Source organism: Ictidomys tridecemlineatus, chromosome 2, assembly GCF_052094955.1.
Source record: "Ictidomys tridecemlineatus isolate mIctTri1 chromosome 2, mIctTri1.hap1, whole genome shotgun sequence".
In the NCBI taxonomy this organism is placed as follows: domain Eukaryota; kingdom Metazoa; phylum Chordata; class Mammalia; order Rodentia; family Sciuridae; genus Ictidomys; species Ictidomys tridecemlineatus.
The window spans coordinates 80959760-80987510 of NC_135478.1; the positions used below are offsets into that span (position 1 = coordinate 80959760).

At 42.0% G+C, this 27751-nt stretch overlaps 4 protein-coding genes across 6 annotated transcripts in view; 2 read left to right on the forward strand and 2 right to left on the reverse strand.

Moving 5' to 3' along the window:
- Dynll1 (dynein light chain LC8-type 1) overlaps positions 1 to 25065 on the reverse strand; it is a 48581-nt gene extending 23516 nt beyond the window's left edge. For 2 of the 3 annotated variants that reach the window (XM_005336808.5, XM_078038997.1), the window contains exon 1: positions 9005 to 9298. The gene's annotated coding sequence lies outside the window, so the exon portion shown is untranslated. Of the gene's footprint in view, positions 1 to 9004; positions 9299 to 24935 lie in introns of those variants that run through there. The other variant, XM_078038999.1, reaches the window with a different exon arrangement.
- On the forward strand, positions 9388 to 16046 carry Srsf9 (serine and arginine rich splicing factor 9). Its single transcript, XM_005336809.4, has 4 exons — positions 9388 to 9719; positions 12548 to 12708; positions 14147 to 14319; positions 15553 to 16046. Exons 1-4 carry the CDS (start codon positions 9532 to 9534, stop codon positions 15694 to 15696), a joined length of 666 nt encoding a protein of 221 aa, XP_005336866.1. The 5' UTR covers positions 9388 to 9531; the 3' UTR covers positions 15697 to 16046.
- On the reverse strand, positions 17053 to 25324 carry Gatc (glutamyl-tRNA amidotransferase subunit C). Its single transcript, XM_005336811.5, has 4 exons — positions 25190 to 25324; positions 24936 to 25108; positions 18455 to 18558; positions 17053 to 17487 (listed from the first exon to the last, which is right to left on the reverse strand). Exons 1-4 carry the CDS (start codon positions 25268 to 25270, stop codon positions 17384 to 17386), a joined length of 462 nt encoding a protein of 153 aa, XP_005336868.2. The 5' UTR covers positions 25271 to 25324; the 3' UTR covers positions 17053 to 17383.
- Triap1 (TP53 regulated inhibitor of apoptosis 1) lies at positions 25304 to 27627 on the forward strand. The gene is made up of 2 exons (XM_005336810.5): positions 25304 to 25519; positions 26650 to 27627. The coding sequence occupies exons 1-2, from the start codon at positions 25304 to 25306 to the stop codon at positions 26731 to 26733; spliced, it is 300 nt and encodes a 99-aa protein (XP_005336867.1). The 3' UTR covers positions 26734 to 27627.
- Positions 27628 to 27751: the final 124 nt, after the last annotated feature.

Genomic DNA, 27751 nt, shown 5'->3' on the forward strand with positions numbered 1-27751 from the left:
TCTGCAGTCTCTGAAGAAACCACCAAAGGGGAATTATATTCACAACACACTGCAAATCTTCTTGAATTATCTTTCCCATCTCTGTCTTCTCATCCTCCCACGCTTGGCACATGCTTCCCTAAAGCTCCCTGTCCCCATTCCAAACTCTCCCAATCTCCAATTCTGCTTCTCCCTTTCCTCCCCTGCACAGCTCAGTTATTATGTAGCTCTCCAGAAATATTTTATTTATTATCTTCTTTTGCAGTGCTGAGGATTAAATTGAGGGCTTCACACACACAGGCAAGGGCTCTATGACTGAGCCACCCCCAGCCCAAGTTTTTTTTTTTTTTTTGGTACCAGGAATTGAATTGGCTCTTAACCACTGAGCCACATCCTGAGCCATATATATATATATATATATATATATATATATATATATATATACATACATACATAGACACATACATATATATATATGTATGTATGTGTCTATGTATGTATATATTTAAATATTTAAAAATAATAAAAAATATTTAAATATTTTTTAGTTGTAGATGGACACAATACCTTTGTTTTTATTTTTATGTGGTGCCGGGGATCGAACCCAGTGTCTCACACATGCTAGGCAAGTGCTCTATCATTGAGCTACAACCTGGCCCCCAGTCCTTTTTAAATTATTTAGAGACAGGGTCTTCCTAAATTAATTAGGGCCTCCCTAAATTGCTGAGGCTGGCTTTGAATTCACCAGCCTCCAGCCTCAGTCTCCCAAACCACTGGGTACAGATATGCACCACCACACCCAGCCCCGAAACGTTTTATTTTACCCCATCTCATAATAAATATAGTGGCACATGACAGAGAACAGTCTCCAGGCTGCTATGATCAGGAACACATTCCACAGTAACCTAGTCCTGCTTTCTCTGCCAGCCTGGACCAGCTTCTCTGAGATGACTCATTTTCCCACACCTTATCACTTCCCCTTCTGCCTACGGTTGCCAAGGGCCAAGGTCTGGAAGAAGCTCATGACAGCCTAACACAGAAGGAAACATTTTGCTGAGATGCCAGAGGAGACTCATGTTACAAGGAAAGGGAGAAAACCAGATGGGCAGGTTTGAAGGATGGTTTTTTTTGTTTGTTTGTTTTTTCTTTTTTTTTTTTCTATTTTTGAAGGATGTTTTAAAGCAGGTGTAAACTGTTGTTTTTGTTTTTAAATGGGCACTGCCATACTCTCTGGTACAGTAAATGGTTGGCTGTAGGAAGGAAATGTCTTTTACTTTTTTTTTGGTGGGGAGTTAGGAATTAGGTACTAGGGCCCTTTACCACTGAACTAAATCCTTAGCCCTTTGTATTTTATTTTTAATTTTTTTTTTAAATTTTAAGACAGGGCCTTGCTAAATTGCTTAGGGCTTCACTAAGTTTCTGAGGCTGGCCTAAAACTTTTATCTTCCCTGCCTCAGGATTACAGATGTGGGCTACCACTCTGGCAGTTATTGACTCTTTTTGTTTGTTTTGGTGCTGGGGATTGAACCCAAGGGCATTTTATCATTGAGCTACATCCCCAGTCCTTTTTATTTTTTGAGACAGGGTCTCACTAAGTTGCTTAGGGCCTCACTAAATCGCTGAGGCTGACCTTGAACTTGCAACCATCCTCCCTCAATCTCGCCAACATGCCTGACAGTTACTGACCTTTTTTAAAATTTATTTTTATTTTTTTTTAATTGTAGATGGACACAATACCTTTATTTATTTATTTTTATTTGGTCCTGAGCCACATGCTAAACAAGTACTCTACCACCGAGCCAAAACCCCAGCCCGGTTACTGACTCTTAACAGTAGGCCAAGGTTAAATCTGAGAAAAGCCCATTGGTACCTTTCCTATTATTATAGTAGGAATGATGAATATTTATTAAGCTTCCACATATATTTTTTGGGGGGGTTACCAGGATTGAACTCAGGGGCACTAGACCACTGAATTACATCCCCAGCCCTTTTTCATATTTTATTTAGAGACAAGGTCTCACTGAGTTGCTTAGTGCCTCACTTTTGCTGAGGCTGGCTTTGAAGTAGCAATCAGCCTCAGCTTCCTGAGGCACTGGGATTACAGGCATGCCCCACCATGCCTGGCTTGGCGCTATATACATATAAATATATAGGAGATATATATATATATATATACTTTTATTTTATTCATTTATTTATATACGGCACTGAGAATTGAACCCAGTGCCTCACACATGCTAGGCAAGTGCTCTACCCCTGAGCCACAACCCCAGCCCATTGGTCCCATATATTTTAAGTCAAGGATTTTCCCTATCAAGGGATGCCTGGTATCATCATTAGATTGTATACCTGAAGTTATGTTTTTTTTAAATTAGAGCTTTATGGTTACACATAGTAGTTGGGTTTATCCCGACATACTCATACATGTGGAGTTATGTTTTCAGTGGAGAGGGCACATAGAGCTTAAGGCCACTGAACCTCCTTACCCTTCCTTATGTTCTCCACACGCATCTGAACTTCTCATTATCCGCCCCTGAAGATCAGCTCCTCTCCTGCAGATAAATTCTTCTGCTTTCTTTATTCTCCATCTTAGAATGTTACCATTACCCAACCAGTTCGCCAAGCCAGAAACCTGAGAATCAACTTGGACATTTCCTCCTTTCTCAGTCCCCATGTCCAATCCATCTCCAAGTTGGGATTTTCTCTGAGAGCTCTCATCTCCTTAGTATCTCTTTACCTCCATCACTGTACTGGGGATAGCACCCACCAGGGGTACTCTACTCCTAAGCCACATCTCAGTCCCTTTTGATTCTTGTTATTTTTTATTTTAAGACAGAGTGTGACTAAGTTTCCCAGCCTGTCCTCAAACTTATGATCCTCCTGCCTCAGTCTCTCAAGTGGCGGGGAGACTATACTACAAGTGTATGCCACCACGCCTGACTCTATCATCTGACATCAGGCCATGGGCATCTCATACTTGGAAGACAGCCACTGTCTCCCAGTAACCACTTGGATATCTTGCAACTCCACCCTGTTACTTTGCTGAGTAACCTGCTAGTCAATGGGCCATTTGGGGATATCCCTGACTTACTCTGTATTCACCCCTCAGTTAATCTGAGCACACTGTCATATCCCTGAGAAAACTAAGAATCCAACTCCAAAATCATTTATAGATAATGTAGATAATTTTAAACAACAGTATCTCTGAAGTCACAGGAGGGAAATTTACGCTATAAATACATAGTGTGCTTCCTGTTGCAGTCCCCTAAACCATTCTTCCCCTTTTCACAGGTTCCCCCATAAAGGCAGCTGCAGTCACATCTCCCCCTTGCTCCATTCCCTTCCTCTGCTATCCTGCAGCTGCTCCCCAGTCAAATTAGCTCCCAGTGTCCTCCTCACTTTATTTATCCAACCCTCTTAGCTGTCACTTCCCATTGAGAGAGTCTCCACCCATTATAACTCCTTAAAATCCTATAGTGCCTATACACTGCTCTCAGCAGAGTCCAAATGCCTTAAGTATTATTGTACTGGAGCTTGAAACCAGGACTTCATGCATGCAAGGCAGGCACTCTACCACTGAGCTATATATCTCCAGGGGTAGGGTAGAGGGATTTCACCTGGCCTGTGATATTTTCTTCTGTCTGGGTGATCACTCATTCTATTCTTTTGTCTGAAATGCCCTTCCCTTTTCTCCTCTGGTTAACTCCTGCTAGTCCTTTAGGACTCAGCCTAAGCTGGGCATGGTGGCACACACTTGTAATTCCAGCAACTTGGAAGGCTGAGACAGGAGGATTGTGAGTTCTAGACCAGCCTCAGTAATTTAGTGAGGCACAAAGCAACTTAGTAAGACCCAGTCTCAAAATAAAAAACACAAAGGACTGGGGATGTGGCTCAGCTATAAAGCACTCTGGGTTCAATTCTGAATTTAAAAAAAAAAAAAGGATTTAGCCTACACACCTCCTCCTGGAACCTTTCCTTAGGATCTCTAAGACATTGTCAGATGGCCCTCTACCATGGTCTCAAGCAATTTACCCCCTATCACAACTGTATTCTACATGACTTTGAATAGCACCTTGTATATAGAACTTGAGGACAGAGTTTAATTACTAGATGTCCTTGGTCTCAAACAGGGCCTAAACTATAGTCTGTATTCAAAGATGTTGAATAACTTGATGAACAAATGCTCAAAATGGCATTCCTTACTAGAATCTGTGGCTTTAGCAGAGAATAGAGCCCATGAACCCTTTGTGCATGAAGTCATAATTTTGTACTCATTTGTGTTCTCCACCTGAAAAACATTGGTATCTGGATTCAGAGGAACAAAATTCACCTCTGGAATTTCAAGAATGACCATAAATGCCTCTTAACAAATGTAGCTCTTCTCTTTATAATCCAAGAATTTGCCACATCCTGCATCTTCTGTGCTAGGTAACTAATCCCCTTCAGAAGATTTTGCACAATACAATGCACTCAGTTGTTACTATTCTTACTATTCATAAGTAGTCTTCCACCTAGAGTCTTATAGGTCATTTAGTTGGCTCCTCTCTCCCTAGGAGACTGCCCAATTGACTCCAACAACACTTTCTTTTTTTAATATTTATTTTTTAGTTTTATTTATTTTTTTTTTTTTTTAAAGAGAGAGTGAGAGAGAGGGACAGAGAGAGAGAGAGAGAGAGAATTTTAACATTTATTTATTTTTTCTTAGTTCTCGGCGGACACAACATCTTTGTTGGTATATGGTGCTGCTGAGGATCGAACCCGGGCCGCACGCATGCTAGGCGAGCGCGCTACCGCTTGAGCCACCTCCCCAGCCCCATATTTTTTAGTTTTAGGTGGATACAATATCTTCATTTTTTATTTTTATGTGGTGCTGGGGATTGAATCCAGTGCCTCATGCATGTAGGCAAGTGCTCTACCTCTGAGCCACAACCCCAGTCCAACACTTTTCTTTAAAAAAAAAAAAATCTATACAGGCAATTATTAAACAGGAGTGATAGGAATGAGAATGGTACTATCACACCTACGTACACCCCTAAAAATGAGAAGGCATATGGACTATGGGATGCCTTTAGGATAGGTAAGCTCCTAGAAGATTGCACACTTAGATTTTGGATCATATTTGGGGTGAGCATGGCAGTGCACATCTGTAATCCCAGTTACTCAGAAACTGGATAGGTTAGGTTAGACTGGGAAATTAGGTGAGACTCTGTCTTAAAATAAAATTTAAAAATGGGCTGGATGTAGCATTCAGTGGTAGAGCACTTGCCCAGTATGTGAGGCCCTGGGTTCAATCTCCAGTGAAAACACACACACACAAAATCATATTTGGCTACGTATCTTTTCTGCTTGCTTTCTGAAGCCCAGCAGAGAGCTGTTGGAGGTAATACATAACCCAGGATATAACACACAGTCTGATGTTTTATTTAGAAATCATTTATTTTTATTTTAAATTCAAAGGTAGTACATGCTAGATAAAATTTGATACAGAAAAGAATAAAATTAGAGAAATCAATATCATCAAGAGTTATCTTCACAAATTAACTAATTTATTTTTGGTACCAGAGATTGAACCCAGGGGTGCTTTACCAGTGTGCTACATCCCCAGTCCTTTTTATGTTCTCATTTGAGAACATAAGCTGGCTTCGAACTTATGATCCTCCTGCCTTAGCCTCCTGAGTTGCTGGGATTACAGGTGGTGCCACTGTGTCCGACTTCTTCACAATTAAAAAAAAAGGAAAGAAAGAAAAAGAAAGACATATCTCTAAAATATTTGGAAGGATATTTTTTTCTACATTTTTTTGTAACAAGCAGCAAATATATTGTATTAGAACTGAGAGAACATTTTATAACATTTGATTTCCTTTTTCAGTTTATTTTGTTTTCAGTGTATGAAGATGGAATATAGTTGCAATAGTTGCAATAATCTTAAAGTCTACAGAAATGTATGTCATCTAAAGTGAAAAGTTTCAGCCAGTATTGGTGGCACATACTTATTATCCCAATGACTCAGGAGGATTGTAAGTTCTAGACCAGCCTGGGCAACTTAGCAAAACCTTGTCTAAAAATAAAGTAAAAAGGAGTGAGAGTGTGGTTTAGTAGTAGAGGGCCTCTGGGTTACCTGCCCCCCACCCCCCCTACTCCTGCCAAAATAAATGAAGTGAAAAGTTTCCACAGTGGCATGCTTTTTTTGATTGCTTGTTTTGTTTTGTTGTGGGGATTGAACCCATACCTCATGCATGCTGGGAACATGTTCTACCACTGAGCTTACATGCCCAGGCCTCCACTGTTGCATTTTTTTTTTTTTTTTTAGTTTTAGATGAGCACAATACTTGTATTTTTATTTATTTATATGCTGAGGATTGAACCCAGGGCCTCACATATGCTAGGCAAGTGCTCTACCACTGAGCCACAATCCCAGCCCAACACTGTTGGATTCTTTATAGACAACTGGTATTAACAAGTTTACTAGATGTTTTCAGAATATATATTTACATATATACATATTAGACATTTTTTGGTGGGGTGTGTTACTGGGGATTGAACCCAGGGGCACTGTTTTTTCACATCTCCAGCCCTTTTTATTTTTTCAGACAGGGTCTCACCAACTTGCTTATTAGGGCCTTGCTAATTGCAAAAATTGGCCTTAAACTTGAGATCCTCCTGCCTCAGCTTCCCAAATCCCTGGGATTACAGGTGTGCACCACCATTCCTACTTAAGCACAATTTTTAATTCACTTTAATTTTAACTAAAATTAATGTGACCTTAATATCTTATTAAAACATGGATTAGCTGGGTGTGGTGGTGCTTGCCTATAATCCCAGTGGTTGGGGAGACCGAGGCAGGAGGATTGCAAGTTCAAAGACAGCCTCAGCAACTTAGCGTGGCCCTAAGCAAATTGGCAAGAGCTTGTCTTGAAATAAAAAATAAAAAGGACTAGGGATGTGGCTCAGTGGTCAAGCTCCCCTGGGTTCAATCCTTGGCACCAAAAAACCAAAACAAAATTAAATTAAAAAAACATAGCTTGGGGCTGGGGTTGTGGCTCAGTGGTAGAGTGCTTGCCTAGCATGTGTGAGGCACTGGGCTAGAGTCTCAGCACCACATATAAAGAAATAAAGGTCCATCAACAACTAATAAAATATTTTTAAAATATGGCTTAATAACTAGACAACATTTGATGTCATTGTATTGAACCACTCTCTTATTACCAGGAATTTAATTTTTAATTGCACAGAATATGATGATAAATATACATAATTACTGTGTGGATTTTTTTAATGATAAAATCTTTCAAGCAGAATTACAAGATCAAAGGTATATGTAAACCAGGTATGGAGTCGCACACATATGTAAACCAGGTATGGAGTTGCACACCTGTAATCCCAGTGGTTTAGGAGGTTGAAACGGGAGGATCTCAAGTTCAAAGCCAGCCTCAGCAACTTAGCGAGGACCTAAGCAACTTGGCAAGACTTTGTCTTGAAATAAAAAAATAAAAAGGATTGGGGAAGTGGCTCAGTAGTGAAGTGCTCTTGGGTTCAATCCCTGTACCAAAAAAAAAAAAAAAAAATATATATATATATATATATAGTATATGCATATTATCAGGAACTCATGTACACTATTAATTTGCCTTGGAAAATGATTATTCATTATTCAGTAGTTACTTTGTGGGTGACTTATTTTAGTTGTTGTATTTGTTTTGTTTTGTTTTTGTAGCACTTGAGATTAAACTCAAGGGCACTCTACCATTGAGCTATACCCTCAGACCATTTTGTTTTTTACTTTGAGACAGAGTCTCCTAAGAACTGAATTGTGATTCTCCTACCTCATACTCCTGAGTTTCTGGGATTACAGGTGTGTGATACAGTGCCCAGCTTTTTAAAAGAGGCTCAGTGGCATAACCAGAAATCAACAACCTTCTGATTAAATGTTGACTTTATTCCTTTGATACTGCTAGCATTAATGGAGTCTGTTTTTAAGAAATTTTCTCAACCAGGGGAAGTGGCCCATACCTATAATCCCAGCTACTTGGAAGGCTGAGGCAGGAGGATCACAAGTTCAAGGACAGCCTGGGCAATTTAGCAAAACCCTGTCTCAAAAAACAGAACTAAACAGGGCTGAGGATGTAGCTTTGTGGTAGAGCATCCCCGAGGTCAACCCCATACCAGAGGGAGGGGAAGAGAGAGAGAGAGAGAGAGAAAAAGAAAGAAAATTCATATCTCCTTCAATATTTTATTGTGAAAAAATTTAAACAGAAAGGTTGAGAGAATGGTACAGTGAACACCCACGCACTCACTGGCTAGAATCCATAGTTAACATTCTGCTATTTTGTCCATCCATCAAGCCACCACAATTTCTTTTTCTTTTCTTTTCTCTTTGGTGATCAAACCAAGGAACCGTGCAAGCTAGGCAAGTGCTTTACCAAATGAACATCGCAGTTGAAGTTTTGTTTTTGTTTTTTGGTACTGGGGTCACATCCTCAGTCCTTTTTATTTTTAAATTTTGAGACAGGGTCTCTCTAAATCGCTTAAGGCCTTGCTAAATTGTTGAGGCTGACCTGGAATTTTCGATCCTCCTGCCTCAGCCTCCCCAGTTGCTAGGATTACAGGTATGCACCACCATGTCCGGCACAAGTCCTCAGTTATAATGTCCCAGGTTACAATGCTCTGTTTTAAAGGGTTTGAATGTGAACTGCAAGGTGGGAGTTTAGCTGGGTTGTGTATTTGCACTCAGGATGCAAACAGGGGGCATGGCTCTAGATTCTAATCCTGACTCCACTCTGAGACTTCAGTTTTCTCTCCTGTAACACGGGGGGGGGGCGGGGGGTCCCTCCTTCCTGGGTAAAGATTCAAAGCGCAAATCACCAGATAACATTCTAACAGTAATGGCTGTGATAGTTCTCATGTAATCTTTTACACCCTCATCCCCCACAACCACAAATCCAAGATCTGAGGACCACCTACGGTTTACACCATCAGGTCTAAACAGCTGTTAAATGAGCACAGGGTGGGCCAGAGGGCTACAGACCTGAGGCTGCGGACCGCGTCAGTCCACCGCTCGGGACTCGTTCGGTTCGCTGCAGGTCGGCCTGCGATCGGGCCTGGATCCTTCCCTCCGGCGCCCTGCACGCAGAGTGACAGCTGCGCGCTGATCCCGAGCGTGCCCGCGTCACCTCAGGGAGTGCTCATAAAGGCCTGTGAGGTAGGCGGCGCTACAGAGGGAGAAATCGAGGCTCAGGGAGTCTCTCGCTCAATCCAAGCAGCGGGTTAGCGAACTGCATTTGAGGATTGAACCCTAACTGCTCTACCTTTGGCGTCTTGGAGACCCGCCTGCACCTACAGGGGGCGCCGACAGTCGCGCATGCGTAATCATCGCGGCCGCGTCCCCTTTAAGAAATTCCTTTAGCCTCGGACCCCTTTGCTTCCGCTCCGCGTTCCCACAATGCTGTGCGGCTGAGCGCCTCCGAGCCCGCGGGGACGCTGCCGGGGAACCCGGGCTGAGGCGGCGGCGGCGCGACGTGGGCTGCGGCGGGCCCGCGGCGTCGGGCGGTGCGGATGTCGGGCTGGGCGGACGAGCGCGGCGGCGAGGGCGACGGGCGCATCTACGTGGGAAACCTTCCGACCGACGTGCGCGAGAAGGACCTGGAGGACCTGTTCTACAAGTACGGCCGAATCCGCGAGATCGAGCTCAAGAACCGGCATGGCCTCGTGCCTTTCGCCTTCGTGCGCTTCGAGGACCCCCGGTGAGGCCCCCGCGGGTCTGCCCGCCTGCAGGCCCCAGCCCCTGCCCGCGCTCCGCTCCCCTCCCCCCGCGGGCCTCCCCTCCCCCTCAGCGCGGACCCCTCGCGGCGCCCCCGGATGGAGGAGGAGGAGGCCTCTTCTCGCCGCGGGCTTCGGGCCGTCCTCTGCTCCGTCGTCACTTCCTTTATTATTATTTTATTTAGAAACACAAAATCGAAGCTTTTGGAGGGCCAGATCCCGCCCAAACTGGCCTTGGGGATGGTAAAAATTAGCGTTCGCTCCTTCGCGGCCGGAGAGGCGTCCGTAAGGGGACGCGGACCGGGCTAGGAGAGCTCCGGCCCGTAACTAGCCCCGGGGAGACTCGGCAGGGTGCAGAAGTAACCCCCGGCCACCCCTCCCCCCTGCCGAATTCGCCGTTGGGGGGAACAGACTGCGGGGGCGTGGATGTTTTGGGAGGTGGCAAAGAGGGCTCTAAGAAGGCTCGGTGAAGGACCCGATCTCCAGCCCGCGCGCGCCTCTCCACAAGGCCAGAACCTGGCCGGGATAAAGGACTCGGGGGCTTAGGGGGACTTCTGAAACAGCTTGAGGGACGGTCTTTCATCACACTCCCCTCTAATGAGGGAGGTCTTACTAGATGCTGAAGGTCCCAGGGATGTGGAAACTTTAGATCCCTAAACTTGCGCGAAGGGATCTTTGTGATTTTGCAAACATTGTTGGGATTCTGGCTGGAAAAAGCCCAGGAACTTTCAAAAACTGCGGTCGATGCTCAGAAGCTACTGCTCTGCACTGGTCACTATTATTTAGCTGGGGTTAAATAGGAGCCGGCCCCATTTTCCTAGCATCGTGTCGAGGAAGGGTTCTCTGCCCCACTGCCAGGAATATCCGTAGCGTGGGTCCTGCCTGCCGGGAGAGCATCTGAAGTTGAGGTGGCAGGAAGCACCCTGAGGCTTTGATGGCTGAAGACTGACAGGGCTAGCTGCTGATGTCTTGCCATTTGCCTCAAAAGTGGAAGGGGGCATTTTTACACCTAAACAAGAAAGGGCTATGTCCCCGTTATTAGTGCCACTGTGTATTTTCCACAGTGTGTCAGATCCATGCTGTATACTTAACATTTTCAGTAATCTATAGGGAGATACTGTTAGCCACATTTTATAGTTGAGGAAAAGAGGATGTGGAGAGTTGTGATAAGAGTCTAGTAAGGGTTCAAATCTTATTTGTTCTGCCCTTAGAATACATACTTGCTGTATGCTATGTTACATTGTCATTTCTTCTTTTAGTCCTTTCATAATAGAAAAGCTATATTCTGATATCAATATATGTGAGAAGTTTCAAAGTATTTTGCACATTAATATCTCATTTTATCCTTACAGTAACTCTGTGACATTAGTATACTGTTCATGTTAGAGATTTAAAAGCTTTATTACACTTAACCATGGGTGATTACTAGTAAGAGGCAAAATGATTTAAAGTCAATTTTTTGTTTCATATTGGGGATTGAACTCAGAGACACTCTATACTGAGCAGCATCTCTAACCCTTATTATTATTTATTTTGAAACAGGGCCTCACTAAATTGCTGAGGCTGTCCTCCAATATGGGAACCTCCTGAGTAGCTGGGATTACAGGCATATACCACTATGCAACTTCAATTTATATTCAAAATCTACTCTTAACCCTAGCAGCTATGCCCCTCCCATATTGCATTATAATCCAGGTTGCTCTGGGATGTGGTCCTTGTTGCTTTTCATCCTGGAATATCTCAGGGTTTTTTGTTTTGGAGTTTTTTGTTTTTGATTTTGTACTAGGAATTGAACCCAGAGGCACTTAACCACTGAGCTATATCCCCAGCCCCCCCTTTTTAATATCTTTATTTTTTAGTTGTAGATGGACAATACTTTCTTTATTTATCTTTATGTGGCGCTGAGGCTGGAATCCAGTTGCTCACACATGCTAGGCAAATACCACTGAGCCACAGTCCCACTCCCCCAGCCCGTTTTATTTTGAGGCAAGGTCTTACTAAGTTGTTTAGGGCCATATTAAGTTGCTGAGGCTAGCTTTGCACAGTGATCCTCCTGCCTCAATCTTGTGTTGTTGGGATTACAGAGAGGGGACACCATGCCTGGCTCTTTCTCTAGTCTTTAAGGCAGTTGGCCTTGTGGAATAACTTCCAGGGGCTTATGTTTGGTATGCACGGTGGTGCACATCTGTAGTTCAGCTACTTTGGGAGGCTGAGGCAGGAGGATCAGTTGAGTCCAGGAGATGGAGACCAGCCTGGGCAACATAATAAGACCCACTCTAAAAAACCAACAACAACAACAACAAAATATAACATGAGAAACAGCTCATCAAGGCTGAAGGAACTGGATTATTGGCAAAATTAGTTGTTTGCCAACAACCTACATCTTCTTTAAATTAGTCCTCTTAGAATTTATCATTTCATACCTAGAAGACTGTGTTTGACAGCTCTAAAGTTTAATTCAACACCATGAAAGGTTTTCATCCAAAGCAAAGGTACATTAAGATCCTGTTTTATGCTGGGCCCAGTGACACTCCTATAATCCTAGTGACAGGAGTTTGAGGCAGAAGGATCACAAGTTGGAGGCAAGCCTGGGCAATTTAGTGAGACCTTGTCTCAAAATGAAAAATTAAAAGAGGCTGTGCATGTAGCTCAGTGGCAGAGCACCCCTGGGTTCAATCCCTAGTATACCCCCCCCAAAAAAAAAGAAACTGTTGTTTTCCCCCTTTACTTTCCATTTATACTCACTTTATGCCTCTCATTGGGAAATCAGTCAGCTTCTTGGGCAGCACTAATTTCAAACCTTTCTTTGCAGAGATGCTGAGGATGCAATTTATGGAAGGAACGGTTATGATTATGGCCAGTGTCGGCTTCGTGTGGAGTTCCCCAGGACTTATGGAGGTCGGGGTGGGTGGCCCCGTGGTGGGAGGAATGGCCCTCCTACAAGAAGATCTGATTTCCGAGTTCTTGTTTCAGGTATGTTCCTTTCAAACTTGATGAAATGATACATACACTACTTAGTGTAGAGTCTGGCTTCTAAGGAATGTTAGTGGTTATTCTTCACTGCATGGAATACGTGGGCTTTCTTTTCAGTAACCTGTGCCAAAGCCCTGCTCTGGCCTGCCAGTGAGGCAGGTATCCTGCAAATGATATTGCAGTAGTAGTGCACTCTGGGTAGAACATAAACCTGATTATAAAGGAGTTACCTAGTGGTGAAAAGGAAATTGATGTTAGAACTCTTTGAGTTTGAAATCTGAAGATGTTTTTGTTAGGAACATATCTTGATATCAGACTTGCTAGAAAGACATCACAGGAGCCAGATTGGAACAACTTACTCAGCCTTAGATCCTTAAAAAAGGCGAGATTTTTGTGGTGATTTGAGAATTATATTAAAAACCAACCAAAGAAAACTCCACAACCAAATCTTACTATATTGGAAAGTATGAAACATTTCTGTTTATCAACAAGTGATAAAATTCTTAGAGGTTTATGTATCTTTGAAACATTAACACAATGGTAAAGACCCAAGGTCCTCTACACATTGCAGAGAAATATTAGGGCCCTAGTGGAGTGAAATGTATTGAGGAACCTGGCACCTTTTTAATAGGTGAATGTTCTACAATCACAGCCAGTTACCATGTGCTTAAGTGATACTCAGTATCTGCCTATCTTGTGTCCCTTTGTAATTTTTTAACCCTAGAACTCTATTCCCTCCTTCAGGATGTCATACATTATCTTTTTTTCTCTCCATGCTGCTCTGAAATCCTGCTTAGAAAACTATTAGGAAATGGCTGCAGTCCTGAGCTGTGAGCGGTAAACACAGCCTTTGAGAGCAGGAGCACATTTCCTTTTCATGACACCAGGTAGGGTTGTATGACTCCCGACTAGTTTTAGCGTCTGAGTATTACCTTTCCCCCCACTGTAGTGAAGAATGTTGGTGATCTCTTAAGAGGTACTTTTGTTTGTCAGTCACTTGTTCCTATGTGAAAACAAACTTTTTTAGATTTTTGTTGTTAAATTTCAGCTACACTTTGGTTATTTTGTTGGCTTATTTCAAAATTTCCATGTCCTGGGAAAACCTGCAGGCAAGAAATAATTGGTACTGATAAATTTCATAATGGGAAGTTTTGGGAGTTTGACATTGTCTATGAAGAACAAAGAAAGAGGCTATGAATTTTGCTCTGTTGGGAAGGTTTGGTCTCTAGAAGATAAGACTAGGACCAGCTTCTCAATTACCACACATGTATCTCAGTGCTTTTCTCTGGTTTTGAGTCCCTTATCAATATTTGCGATTTGGGGACCCTTAGGAATTAAGCAATTCATAGAGAAGAGACCATAGATATTGCTGACTCTTATCAGGGCAGTAGACATGGCTGAAGGATGTGGGTTCTTCTCTTATGTTTTCTGTGCCTAGGACTTCCTCCTTCAGGCAGCTGGCAGGACCTGAAAGATCACATGCGAGAAGCTGGGGATGTGTGTTATGCAGATGTGCAGAAGGATGGAATGGGGATGGTTGAATATCTCAGAAAAGAAGACATGGAATATGCCCTGCGTAAACTGGATGACACCAAATTCCGCTCTCATGAGGTAGGGCCTTCCTTACCTTCTATTTCTAGGTCATTCCACCCAACTCTAACCTAGCAGTAGTACTAATGGGCTATGTATTTGCTATTTGTTTGATGATCTCATATTACCATTTATAGGCCAACCCCTTCCCTTATTGGTACTGCTGACAGTACTGAGTTATTACCTTACTGTTCCTTTTCCATTATAGTGCAGGTCTCTTTTGAAACTTGAGCCACCTTGCCTTCATGTTGTAGTAGCCACCTCATCCTGGGGCAGAGTTCCTGATGTTCTTCCTTTCAGGAAGACAGCTGCTGCTTTGTTTCTCTCAATTTGATTCAAGTGGTGACTGTCTCTTTGGTACCATTTTGCCCAGACACCAGACTGTCAATTGGACACTGACCTTCTTTTCTGGTTATCTGTCCTGAGTTGCTATGGTGTTTGGGGATACCTGGGGAAGATAGATCTCTAGGCTCATTTCTTTTTCTGAGAATTCATATAATTCTCTAGTTTTATGATTTGGAGGCTGGTCCTTGCATGGCTTAACAATGCTTTAGCTCTGACTGTCATTTACAGCTTGAATTTGGAAACAGAACAGTACCTGGTCCTCCCTATAAGGCAAGGCTTCAATAAGGGTAAATCCAGTGACTGACTTTTACCTAATGTGACAAACAATTGGTTGAGAACAGAGGGCTGAGAGATAGTCCAGCCTAGATATGATTCTTCTTCTGGTTATTAATTTTTTAAAAAATATTTTTAGTTGTCAATGAACCTTTATTATTGAATTTGTTTATATATGGTACTGAGAATTGAACCTAGTCCCTCACACATGGTAGGCAAGTGCTGTGCTACTACAACCCCAGCCCCTGGTTATTAATTTCTTAGATTGTGTCCATATGTAAAATAGTTTCATAATAACCTGGTCACTGGACTTACCAGGAAGCTAATCTAGGAGGATAACAAGAGCATTAGCCCAGGACCTACGAGGTAGTAAACAGGAGGTAGCTTCTGTAAATGCACATTTAAAATGTCAAATTGCCACTTATTATTTGTGTCGGTCTTCATTTTCTTCCTTTTTGAAATGGGATAGTAAAGAGTACCTACCTCTGTAACATTGTGAGGATTTAATAAGAGAGCACTGCCAGATATGGTAAGAGCTAAGGACTTATTGTTAGGCAGCTGGTTAGATCTTGGTTTGCTTATTCTTCTGGCTCTTATTTTTTTTTCTTTTCTTTTCTTTACCTGTTCAAATTTCAGGGTGAAACTTCTTACATCCGAGTTTATCCTGAGAGAAGCACCAGCTATGGCTACTCACGGTCTCGGTCTGGGTCAAGGGGCCGTGACTCTCCATACCAAAGCAGGGGTTCCCCACACTACTTCTCTCCTTTCAGGCCCTACTGAGACAGGTGATGGGAATTTTTTTCTTTATTTTTTAGAAGAACTGAGCTGCTTTGTGCTCAGAATCTACATTCCAGATTGATGATTTAGCGTCTTAGGAAATTTTTTTAATTTTTTTTTTAAGGAAAAAGAAAACTACATAATTTCTACCAGGGCCATATTAGCAGTGAAATGTTTAAACTGCAGAAATTGTGGTTTTGGTTCAGAAACAAGTTGTATATTTTTCACCCCTGATTATGGGAAAAAAATCAGTGCTATGTCTTTGTGGGTTGCTCTGCTATGGAGATCAGCAGTTACTGTGACTGAGTCGGCCCATTCTGTTTAGAAATATATTTTAAACGTTTAGTAATTGACATGTGTTGTTGTCCTTGATTAAAGTACATAGATTTCACCTAAGAGGTACACTGGTTTAAGGAAAAAAAAAATACATTGAGTCATAGGAGCACCTTGTACCAAATTTGTTTTTGTATTTTGATGCTGGGAATTGAACCTAGGGGTGCTTTTACCACTAAGCTACATCCCCAGCCCCTTTTTATTTATTTTGAGATAGGGTCATTTATTTTGCTTAGGGTCTTTTTAAATTGCTCAGGCTGGCCTCCAACTTGGGATCCTCCTGTGTCAGCCTCTTGTACCCAATTGGTAAGGAGTAGATATAGATTGTTTTACTTGGGGATGATAGTTGCTCTGATAGTGGTTTGAGAACTTCAACCTCAAGTACAGATTCAAAATTCTAATTCAAGGCCAACCTTTTAAATTAAATTGCCTAAAAGAAAAAGAAAAAAAAAGGGAGCATTGCAGATAAGAGAATGGGAAGAATCAAAATGCCCAGGGCTTTTTTTTTTTTTTTTTTTTTTTTCTTTTGGTAGCAGGAATTTTGGTAGCCCATGGTTGCTTAACTGCTGAGCCACATCCCCAGGCTTTGAACTTGGGATCCTCCTGCCTCAACCTCCTGAGCCACTGGGATTACAAGTGATGGCCATTGCAGCCTGCTCCAGGACTATTTTTATTTTTATTATAAGTTTTTTTTTCTTTTTTTCCCAGAAAGAGAAACTAGTAACATATTTGCATATAATCACTTTGTGGGGTGGAAGAAGGTTTTAGGTTAAGAGTTCAAGCTATTATCTACTTTTTTTTTTTTTAATTTTGAGATAAGACCTCACTAAGTTGCTGAGGGTGGTCTTGTGGTCCTCCTCCCTCAGCCTCTTAAGTGGCTGGACTTACAGGTGTGTCACCACACCCAGCCAATTTGAACACTTTTAAGACCTGAGCAGAAAGTTAGTCCTCTTGTTCTGAATAAGGTGGATACCCAAGAACAAATGCAGGTACAACTGGTAAGGGAAAGACAGATGACAACTCAGGTTGTCACAGTAATCAGATACTGTCTACCAGATTTTTATTAATATTCTACCAGAGTTTATATATATATAAGTTCACTTATATAGTTTGATAGACAGTTTTTTAGGAGGAAATAATGTTTTCCATACTGAACAGGTCTGCAAGCAAGTACAAGATTGATTTCCTTGGAAGCTGACTTTTGCTCTTTACTATCAGGAATTCAGTGCCTTGTTTTGGCCAGATTTTTTCCAGTTCTGTCTTCAGAAGAGTCAGATACTAAGAAATGCTTAAACATCCATTTTTTTCAGGTGATTAAAGAAGGGGGAACGATAGGGTTCACAGTAACAAAATACCATCATTGCTCTTCCACATGCTCATGGGGTATCCCCTTCCCAGAATGACTACTCGAGTCTGTTGGGAAGGGCAGTTGTTCACCCAGCTGTGGCAAAGAGATATTACCTGTTTGAAAACAATAGGAAAGAATGTTACAGCTGAACCTGCTATCCACCTGGCTCTAGCCAGATCTAACCTAATCACTTGTTTTTCATGGAATTGTAAGTGTGGCTTCAATCCCATTTTCCTGGATATCTGAAAGAATTACAGTTATAAGTGAAGCCAAGTTAATGCACACTTTTCAATAAGGAGTAGAGATAGACTGCATTCATTTTGTTCCAACAAGTGGTCTGAAGCAAGGTTTGTTTGGAAGTTAGTATGTATTTGATCAGTAATCATCTGCTGAAGCAGTAACAAGTTTATAAAATTTCTTAAGTGAATCAAAGGCATGTTTTAGAATTAGGTCGTAAGTTTGCTAGCCTGCCTTTCTATCCTTGTGGCAACCAGAACTGTCAAAACCTGGATGATCTTAATGAGTCCCTTGAAGAGGTAACCTCTGCACTGATTAGAGCTGATGTTTTATGTGGAGGCTGCCCAGAATGCTTCTCCCCCAAGAGAAGTCCCATTCTCAATTGCCAAAGGGGTGTAGCGGCTCTGAGTACTGACACATATGCACAGGAGATAAAAACACTCAACCTACCCATGATTCTGGATTTTATTGGCCTGGAGTTTTTTTTTAAAGCTCCTACAGTAAGGTTAAAGATGACATTCTCCAGGAATCTGGCTTGTAGGTATGTTTTATTTGGCCTGCATAGTACTTCATTGTTTTTAATTTGAATTGATTGCCAACAATTAAAATTTTGGAAATATCTTACAAAAATGCCAGATACCCACATTCTCTGGGAAAATGGGCTCACATTCCTACTTGATGGTCTCAAAAGAAGCAGTGAATGCCAGCTATTTCCTTAGGCAGTGCTTCAGATTTGCCACCCACCATAAACCCCCAGTCCTGTTTTGCTGTTTCCCATTGCTTACTACACCATAGAGTAAGTATGATACCTGGACTCTACTGCCCTCCTAATGCCACACATACCTGGGGGGGCCACAAAATACTCTTCCACCACACGATGGGAGTTTTGCAGTAGTTCTTCAGCACAGTTGCCTTCTGCTATGTTGTCGGATCTCAAGTACAGACATCTACAAAACCCAGAAGCTCAAAGTTACCATTGGAGAGAATGGGGCTTCTAGGGCAGTGGAGAAGGTCAAGAATGGGAGAATAAGGGAACAGCATATTCTTGATTTATGGTCACTGCTCCAGGATAAAGGAGCTGTGATCGGGAGTAGACCAAATATTCATCTACAGTTTATAGATTCTCCCAACAACTATGAGGTAAGTGGTAATTAATTTTCAGAATCTATTTTTCTTTGCCGCTGGTACAAGGAATTGAACCCAGGGTCTCATGCAAACTAGACAAGGGCTCTAGCACTGAAATACATCTCCATCTCTTTAAATTTAGAGATAGGGTTTTGCTAGTTGCTGAGGCTGGCCTCCAACTTTGGATCCTTCTGCCTCAGCCTCCAAGTCACTGGGATTACAGGTGTGTGCCACTCTGCCTGTCCCTAATGGGATTTGAATTTTGTCACAGAAGGGCAGGAATAACATGAATACCTGGGCAAAGGCTGCCTGTATATGAAGTCTAAGTTAAAAGATTCTTTTAAGAAAGGACTAAAAGAATCCTGGCATCCATCCCAGAGCTAGAAACAACAAATATTTACTCATACTACGAGAGTTGGTCTTAATCTATCTTAACTGTGGCCTTGAAGAGTGATCTTATCAGACCTTAAGTTTGTTCAAAAAATGAGGGCTGTGTGTTGGTATTTTTAATGGGATTGTGCATTCATTTAAGACAACTTGGAGAAAAAAAAATAAAAACCACCGATAAAGGTAACCACTGGACTTTCTTTCTTTTTCTTTTTAATATATCTTTTTTTTTTTCCCCTGTCAGATGGGCTTGAAACCCATGTAAAATGCTTCATGATTGCTGGGAAGATTGAAAATAATGGCATTAAAAATAGCTCAGCTGGTATAGTGCTTGCCTTCCATGCACAAGGCCCTGGGTTCAATCCCAGCAGCCAAAAAAAAAAAAAAAGTGGTAGGGGGAGGGCTGTGGCTGTGGCTCAGCGCTCGCCTCACACGTGTGAGACCGTGGGTTCGATCCTCAGCACCACATAAAAATAAGTGAAATAAAGATATTGTGTCCAACTACAACTAAAAAATAAATGTTTAAAAAAAAAATTAGAACTGGGGTAGTGACTCAGTGGTAGAGCCCTTGTAAGTGAGATTCCCAGGAAAACAAAATTCACATCTTTAAATAAATACCACATCTCCACTTAATTACTATTTACAATGAAGTCATTCCTAATAGATTTCCCCATTTTCATCTTCATCATGGGCTAATGAAACCAGCACCTCTGCTAGTGGCACAGCAAACCCCTTCATTTGGCAAACTGCTTAACTTTCCTGTACACCAGGATCTTATTTAAAACAGGAGTAGATGAACTATTCTGGTCTTTATTGTTTTTGTGGTATTGGGGATTGGATGCTGTGCCTCAGGTCAGTTATTACTTGAGAAAGGTCCACTTCCTTTCTCAATTAAGAGTTCTATAAGATAAGTTAATATAGGGGCTAGGGTTGTGGCTCAGCGGTAGAGTGCTCATCTCACACGTGTGGGACCCTGGGTTTGTTCCCTCAGCACCATGTAAAAAATAAATGAGTGAAATAAAGGTACTGTGTCCAACTATAAAAATAAATATTTTTTTAAAAAGATAAGTTAATATAAATACTCCTAAGGCATCCACTTTGTGAATAGATCGATTTATTTCCTATGCATCGGGGCTAACATTAGTTATGTACTGTTTTTGAAAGAAAATACTTCATTTTTTTTCTATGTTCCGATCAGATGAGGAACCCTGGCAGAGTGCTCACCTAGCGCATGCAAGACCCTGGGTTTGATCCTCTGCACCACATAAAAATAAATAAAGGCATTGTATCCAACTACAATTAAAAAATAAAATATTTTAGAAAAAAATCCCTGACCACTAAAGCTCCAAATCAAATCAGACCAGAAGCTGAGGAAAATACTACTTAAGAAAAAAAAAAAAAACATGGAAAGTGCTGTGAAACCACAGAATAAAGAAAAGTGACTCATTTGTGCTTCTGCTGGTCCTTGGGCTAGCTGATGGGCCAGTTCTGCCAAAGCTTTTTTTATTTTTATTCCAGGGGTGGGGGTAGATTAGTAGTGGGGATTGAACCCAAGGATGTTTCACCACTGAAGTACATCCTCATCCCCTTTTTGTTTTGAGACAGGTTCTCAAGTTACAACATAAGTTGCTCAGGGCATTGTTGAAGTTGCTGAGGCTGGCTTTGAACTCGAAATCCTCTTGCCTCAGCCTCCTGAGCCACTAGGATTATAGGCGTGCACCTAAGGGTTCACTTTAGCTGGCATATCTATCATACTGAGAGAAGAGGATTCTCTAGTACCTGTGAAATTCTGAGCCTTTGCATCTAAAAACATGCTTGTCTTTCAAGGTTGTGATAACTGAGATAATGCATATAAAGTGTACCCCAACATTAAGCACACTAATGCTTTTTAGCTCAAACCAAATGATATGTTATTAATATGCAAAGAAATTTCTTTTGGCCAGTCAGGACTTTTACCTAGTATTGACTATTGCCTAAAACCCTGGTGAATATCTGTCTTGTCTTTACCAGGTTCTGTTTCAGATTCAGTCAGTTTGTTCAAAAATTTAAGTCCCACAAATATCACATTTAAATAATAATAATAACCCAAACAATTTAAAATTTATGGAGACAGTGCAGGTCAGTAACAGGCCAAATTGAGATTCCAGCTGCAATTTCCTTGTTATCTTTTTCACAAACTCTTTCTAATGGAAATGTAATAGACTATATCCACCTTGTCCTCTTCCCAGCTGCTATGCATTTCTTTACAGTTACACACTGGTGACTTAGGAAATCCTGAATTCTTTGTTCTGTTTTCTTTTAACAAGGATATTAGTAAAGAACATTCATTCAGCCAGGTGCAGTGGTGCACACCTGTAATCCCAGCAATTCAGGAGGCTGAAGACAGGAAGGTCACAAGTTGAAGGCCAGTCTCAGCAGTTTAGCAAGGCCCTAAGCAATTTGGGAAGACCCTGTCTCAAAAAGGACTGAGGAGGTGGCTCAGTGGTAAAGTGCCCCTGGGTTCAATCCCTAATACCAAAAAAGAAAAAAAAAACATTTTCATTCAGCGAAAATGGAGTATCTACTCAGTGCTAGGCATTAAAAACATCAGGAGCAAAATCAAATATGCTCCCTGGATGAGCATGAAGAGAGGAGTAGACAGTCAACAACCTTCATATAGATGTATAAATACAAGTGATTATCAGCTTATTGAACATCACGAGAGCTACATGTCCTGAAAAAGACCCTAACTCACTATGGTTTGTATCTGGAATGGTCACCTCAAGTTTCATAGTTTCAGGCTGGGACTGTGGCTCAACTGTAGTGCACTTACTTGCCTGGCATGTGTAAGGCACTCAGGGTTTGGTTTTCAGCACCATATATAAATGAATAAAAGATGTATCAACAAGAAAAAAAAATTGGAGGCTGGGGATGTGGCTCAAGTGGTAGCGCACTTGACTGGCATGCGTGCGGCCCGGGTTCAATCCTCAGCACCACATACAAACAAAGATGTTGTGTCCGCCAAAAACTAAATAAATAAAAAGAAAAAAATTCATGGTTTTGGGTGGGGTTTTTTTTTTTTTTTTGGTAGGGATTGAATCCAGGATGCTTTTCAAAATAGACTGTTTTTAGCTGGGCACAGTGGCACACATTTCTAATCCCAGCAAATCTGCTCAACTCAGGAAGTTGAGGTAAGAGGTCTTAATGAGGTTAATGAGTCTCTAAACAATTTAGTGAGAACCTGTAACAAAATAAAAACTAAAAGGGGCTTGGGACGTAGCTCAATAGTAGAATATCCCTTGGTTAAATCTCCAGTACCCCGTCCCCAACAAAAAAAGAATATATTTTTTTTAATTGTATTAAGATTTAGCAACAGTTGGTGGGTAGAAGCTATATCTTTTTTGTATTCACAAACCAGTTTGTCAATGACCTACCCCCGAAAATTGTACTACACTACTTCACTAGGTATTATTCTGCCCCCTCAGGCCTTATGTTTGGGGTCCCTGGTATAAAATATATATAGTATAAAGTTTCCTTCCACATTCCCATCTTTTTTTTTTTTTTTAAAGACCAGTTTCCTGTGTTGCCTAGGCTGACCCTGAACTAGATTCAAGCAAAGCTCTAGCCTTAGCCTCTGGAGTAGCTGGGACTACACTATTGGCTACCACATCCAAGTTCCTGTTTCCTTTAAAACTGGTTAACAGTATTTCTTGTATAAAGACTATATAGAATATAAAAATAGGTTACATAAAAGCATCAAATACTCTAATTTTTGGTCTTTTTATTGAATATATCTTGGGGACTTTTTTTTTTTAAATACTAAGGAGATTGAACCCAGAGGAACTGAACTACTGAGTTACATCCCCAGCCTCTTTTATTTTGAGACAGGGTTTCATTAAATTACTTAGGACCTCACTAAGTAGCTGACACTGGCCTTCAACTTGCAATCTTCTTGCCTCAGCCTCCTGAGCCATGTACTACTACATCTGGCTCCTTTTTCTCTTTGGGGACAAGGTCTCACTAGGTTGCCTAGGCTGGCCTCCATCTTGTGATTCTCCTGCTTCACTCTCCCCAGTCACTAGGATTATAGGTGTGCACAACCGCACCTGGCTTATTTTAATTTTTTTCTTTTTCAGGTACTGGGGATAGAACCCAGGGGCCCTTACCTCTGAGCTACATCCCAGCACCCTGCTTTTTTCTTTTTAATTTGAGACAGGGTCTTGCTAAGTTGCCCAGGTTGGCCTCTAACTTCCAATCCTCCTGCCTCAGCCTATCAAGTAGCTGGTACTACAGGTGTGCGCCACCATGCCTAGCTTTTCTTGGAGACATTTCCATATACACGGTTACTTATATGCGGTTACTTGACTTATATGCTGATAATATGACACATAAATAACATGTTTCTTTTTTTAGGGAGGTAGTGGGTATTGAACCCAGGGGCATTCCACCACTGAGCCACATCCCCAGCCTCTTATTTTTTGAGATAGAGTCTGGCTAAGTTGCTGAGGCTTGCTTAGAATTTGTGACCCTCCAGCCTCACCCTCCCAAATAACTGAGATATCAGGCAAGCACCACTCTGCCCAGCTAGTTAAGTTACATTATTTTGAACAACTGCCAAATATTACATTGTATAATGATGTATTTGTTATTTATTTAGGTTGTTTATAGGTTTGGCTTGGTTTGGGGTGTTATAAACAGTTTTGCAGTGGACACTGTGCATTTTAATTTTTTTCTTTCCCACCCCCTGCCACCAACTGGGAGTTAAACCCAGGGCTTCCCAAGTGCTCTACCTTGGAGCTAGATTCCCAACTCTTTGCATCTGTATCTTGATGGACTTTAACATATCTTTCCATAAGAAAACATTAGGTCAATTTGTACATATGTACATTTAAATTTTTGAAACAGTAATAACACTAATCAAGGCAGAAAATTAGCTCACATTGTAATAATTAGAGACATAAATCAACAAAATATAAAATGTTGGCTAGAGAGAAAGCTCAGTGGTAAAGCACTGGCCTAGCACGTATGAGGCCCATCACCACATAAATATCACAACAACAAAAAAGATTATATATGTAAAAAATAAAATGTCAAGGAAACAAAAGGATAAAGAGTGAGCAGTTGGAAGAGAGAGCAGTTGCAGCGGTGAGGAGAGGCTCTCTTAGAAGAGCTGAGAATCAAGTGCCGAGAAGGAGAATGCTATGCAACGATATGGAGGCCGATTGGTGGTGGTGGGGGAACAAATGCAAAGATCCTAGGGACGGAATGAACTTGACTTAGTGGAAAAGCAGTTAAGGAAGCCAGTATGTTTTAATCCCAGCGGCTCAGGAGGCTCGCAAGTAGACAGCCTTGGCAAATTAACAAGGCCCTGAGCAACTTAGCCAGACCCTTTTTTTTGAAAAAGGGAGATTTTTTGAAAATAAAGTGCTGGGATTGTTGCTAAGTGGTTAGCGCCCCTGGAGTTAAATCTCTAGTAGCAAAAACCAAAAAAATAAAAAATAAAGCCGGAGCGGGGCGGTGTATAGAGAGGGAGGGACTAGTATGTCAGATTGGTTAGGCAAGGACTAATGTACGGACTGAAAGGTGATGATGATTAACAAGCAGTTCGGATTTCGCCCCTCCGTACGCTGAGAGGACTCGTGGATTCTAAATGGGAGTGACAGGATCCATAATGAACAAAGCGAAGGACGAAGCCACTTAACCAGCGGGGTGACAGTGGGCAAACTCCCAATCGCGCTACAGCTCTTTCACCCTCTGAAACCGCACAATAACCGCCGCCACAGACCGCTGTGAAGGCCCACAGTCAAGCCTTCGGAAACCGCAGCGACTTTACCTGTCCTCCAGTACTGACTCCATGGGCTCTACCCCGTCAGTGTCCACCGCGTGGAGCCGGTCAGCGAAGGCGACGGCTTTCTCCAGCCGCACCACCGCCTCGCGGCTGCCGAAGTCCACCAGCGCTAGACGTTCCAGGTGCTCAATCACGTCGGCCGTGATCCGCCCGCTTCCCTGGGGATACGGAAGGGACATGGATCACGGAGAGGCCTAGGCCATCTCTCAGCCGCCCTCCTAGACGCCCCTGGCCTTTACCTGAGAATCCGCCTGGCAGGTGAAGCCCCGGCGCCGGCCCAGCGGGACCCGAAGAGCCAGCCACACCGCCCGTGCCCACATTTCTTCCCTTTTCGGCCTCCGTAGTGCGCCCAAATGAACTGCCCAGCGACACGTTTAAGAGTGATGACATCAGAGTGCGCCTCCGTCGCCTCCGCCATAGCCATGAACAGCGTCGGGGAGGCTTGCACCGACATGAAGCGCGAGTATGACCAGTGCTTCAATCGCTGGTTTGCCGAAAAGTTCCTCAAGGGAGACGGCTCCGGGGACCCGTGCACCGACCTCTTCAAACGCTACCAGCAGTGCGTGCAGGTGAGCCGCACCCGAGTCCTGGTCTACCCCGAGGCCCCGCGTTCTCCGCTGTGTCCCCAGCCACAAGCCTCGCGTCTGACGGACGTTGGCATCAGGAGGGTGGAAGAAAGCCTCAGTGAGGCCGGTGGCAGCAGCCCTCTCCCCTACCATCACCACTGAGTCCCCTGAATGTCTCTCCGGTTCAACGTTTTTGCAATGCTTTACTTTTTACGGAGCACAGTACATTCGTTGGTTCATTTTTTAGGTGTTCTTCCTGAACTTGCAAAGTGGCCGCAGTTATCTATATTTTATATGTGGGAAACTAACACTCAGAAGCGTAAATTAATTGGCTTAAGTTCACTAGTACTAGGTTTCCGTGATTCTTTTGCCGGTGGCGCACCTTTCTACTGTTACTGTAGGGTGGGCCAGGTGGTTACCGTCTTCTGGCCTGTTCCACACTGTGGAGGGTCCCGTTGTTTTCGTATAATTCCTTCCTTGGCCTATTTTTCGGACCGTTTACTAACTGGAGCTAATAAAGCTTCATTCTTGCGCAAGGCGCGTATAAGTGCTCTGCGTTGTAAAAAACAGCCCTGGGAAAAGCACTTCGCTAAATTAACCTAAAATATCCTTCTGTAATTCCACCAGGGAGTTGCTGCCTTTACCCTATTTTCAGATGAGGACAGTGAGGCTGGCAAAGCCAGTAAGCCCGGAATCCAGATTTGAACTCATGTCTATCACTAAAATAGTGGGGATGGCATTTGTCAGATTTCACTTCTGAATTTTGAATTTTAACGGTTCCCTTCGCAACTCCTTTTGAATCTGTTTTTACACTTGCTTTCTTTATAATGGTACTATTAAAAAGTATGTCATTTGAATCTTGGGTTGTGAGTCTATGTAATTCATTTTTTTTAAATGTTTATTTTCTAGTTGTAGTTGGACAGGATCCCTCTATTTCATTTTATTTTTATGTGGTGCTGAGAATCGAATTTGGGGCCTCACACATGCTAGGCAAAAGCTCCACCACTGAGCCACAACCCCAGCCCCTATGTAGTTCATTCTGATTTTACCTTTGTGGCAACACCTTTTATTTACAAAGTTTTGATTTTAAGTTTCCTATACAACTTTATAACGTATTTTCTTTTTTCCATCAGAAAGCAATAAAAGAGAAAGAGATTCCTATTGAAGGACTGGAGTTCATGGGCCATGGCAAAGAAAAGCCTGAAAACTCTTCTTGATATTAACTGTCACCTTGAAAATGGATTCCTATATCAGGAAATTGAGGACTCTGGATTTTGTCAACTAAGGCTGTGAAGATAGCTGTAGGATTCAATGAATATAGGAGGAAATTATTTTATTTCTTCTCTATTGATGTTTTCCTCTCACTTGTAAAAGATGATGAACCACCACTCTGCTTTGAGATGATTTCTTACTTGATCTGGCATCTTCCAGAACCTCAGTGGGCTAAAACTGAACAGTTTCTTGGGATTATGGTTGCAATACCTGGTCTGAAATCAGCTTTAAATATATCTTGTATATAAATTATTGATAAACTAGTCAAGATGAGCAGGGTTGCCTGACTTCTTGGTTTTGCTGCAAAGGACATTAGCTACATTGTACTGAGGTCGTTGTTCATGAAAACAATTGGTTAGGACTTCTTTCTTCTCTCAGGGAGCTAATGCTTTAAAAAAGGAATCCAGGCACAACAGTTTCATCCAGTTTATTTTTATAACAGTTGAAAAAGATTGCTGGTGGCCTGGGTAAGCAAAGAGGAAGACATTCTTTAACAGACAGTTCCCTGCCTTAATAAGAGGTATCCAATTAAGACATGAAAGCTTCAAGAATGTTAAAACGAACACCATTTCAGAGCTCACAGCATAGTTCTGGAATTACGTTACTTGGAGTTGCTATGGCAAAAGAATCCAAACTACAAAAATTTGTTATTGCCAGTTATCAACCCAAGTTAATGAATTAAGTCAACCTGCATATCATAAAAATGTCAAAATGCTGCATCTGGTTAAATGGAGGGGAAAGGTGCTTTCTTCATTTGCCTTGTTTGCCCACCCTGCCCTATATATTATGTCTGTAATCATGATGATGAAATAAATTTTAACATTTAGTTTTTATCATTATTTGCCCCTGGAATTCAAGTGTACTTTATGGAATACCTATTACTTTGTTACCCTACATAATCTCATATATACACTGAAGAGAGGTTTGTGCTTTATAATTTAAAGCTGAAGAAAAAATGAGAAT

Coding starts and splice junctions, on each gene's coding strand:
- Srsf9 (XM_005336809.4), top strand. CDS start 9,532: ATGTCGGGCTGGGCGGACGAGCGCGGCGGCGAGGGCGACGGGCGCATC. Junction 12,709..14,146: donor TTTCCGAGTTCTTGTTTCAG/GTATGTTCCTTT, acceptor TTCTGTGCCTAG/GACTTCCTCCTTCAGGCAGC. Junction 14,320..15,552: donor CCAAATTCCGCTCTCATGAG/GTAGGGCCTTCC, acceptor TTCAAATTTCAG/GGTGAAACTTCTTACATCCG.
- Gatc (XM_005336811.5), bottom strand. CDS start 25,270: ATGTGGGCACGGGCGGTGTGGCTGGCTCTTCGGGTCCCGCTGGGCCGG. Junction 25,109..25,189: donor CCTGCCAGGCGGATTCTCAG/GTAAAGGCCAGG, acceptor CCGTATCCCCAG/GGAAGCGGGCGGATCACGGC. Junction 17,488..18,454: donor GTATTTTGTGGCCCCCCCAG/GTATGTGTGGCA, acceptor GTTTTCAAACAG/GTAATATCTCTTTGCCACAG.
- Triap1 (XM_005336810.5), top strand. CDS start 25,304: ATGAACTGCCCAGCGACACGTTTAAGAGTGATGACATCAGAGTGCGCC. Junction 25,520..26,649: donor GCTACCAGCAGTGCGTGCAG/GTGAGCCGCACC, acceptor TTTTTCCATCAG/AAAGCAATAAAAGAGAAAGA.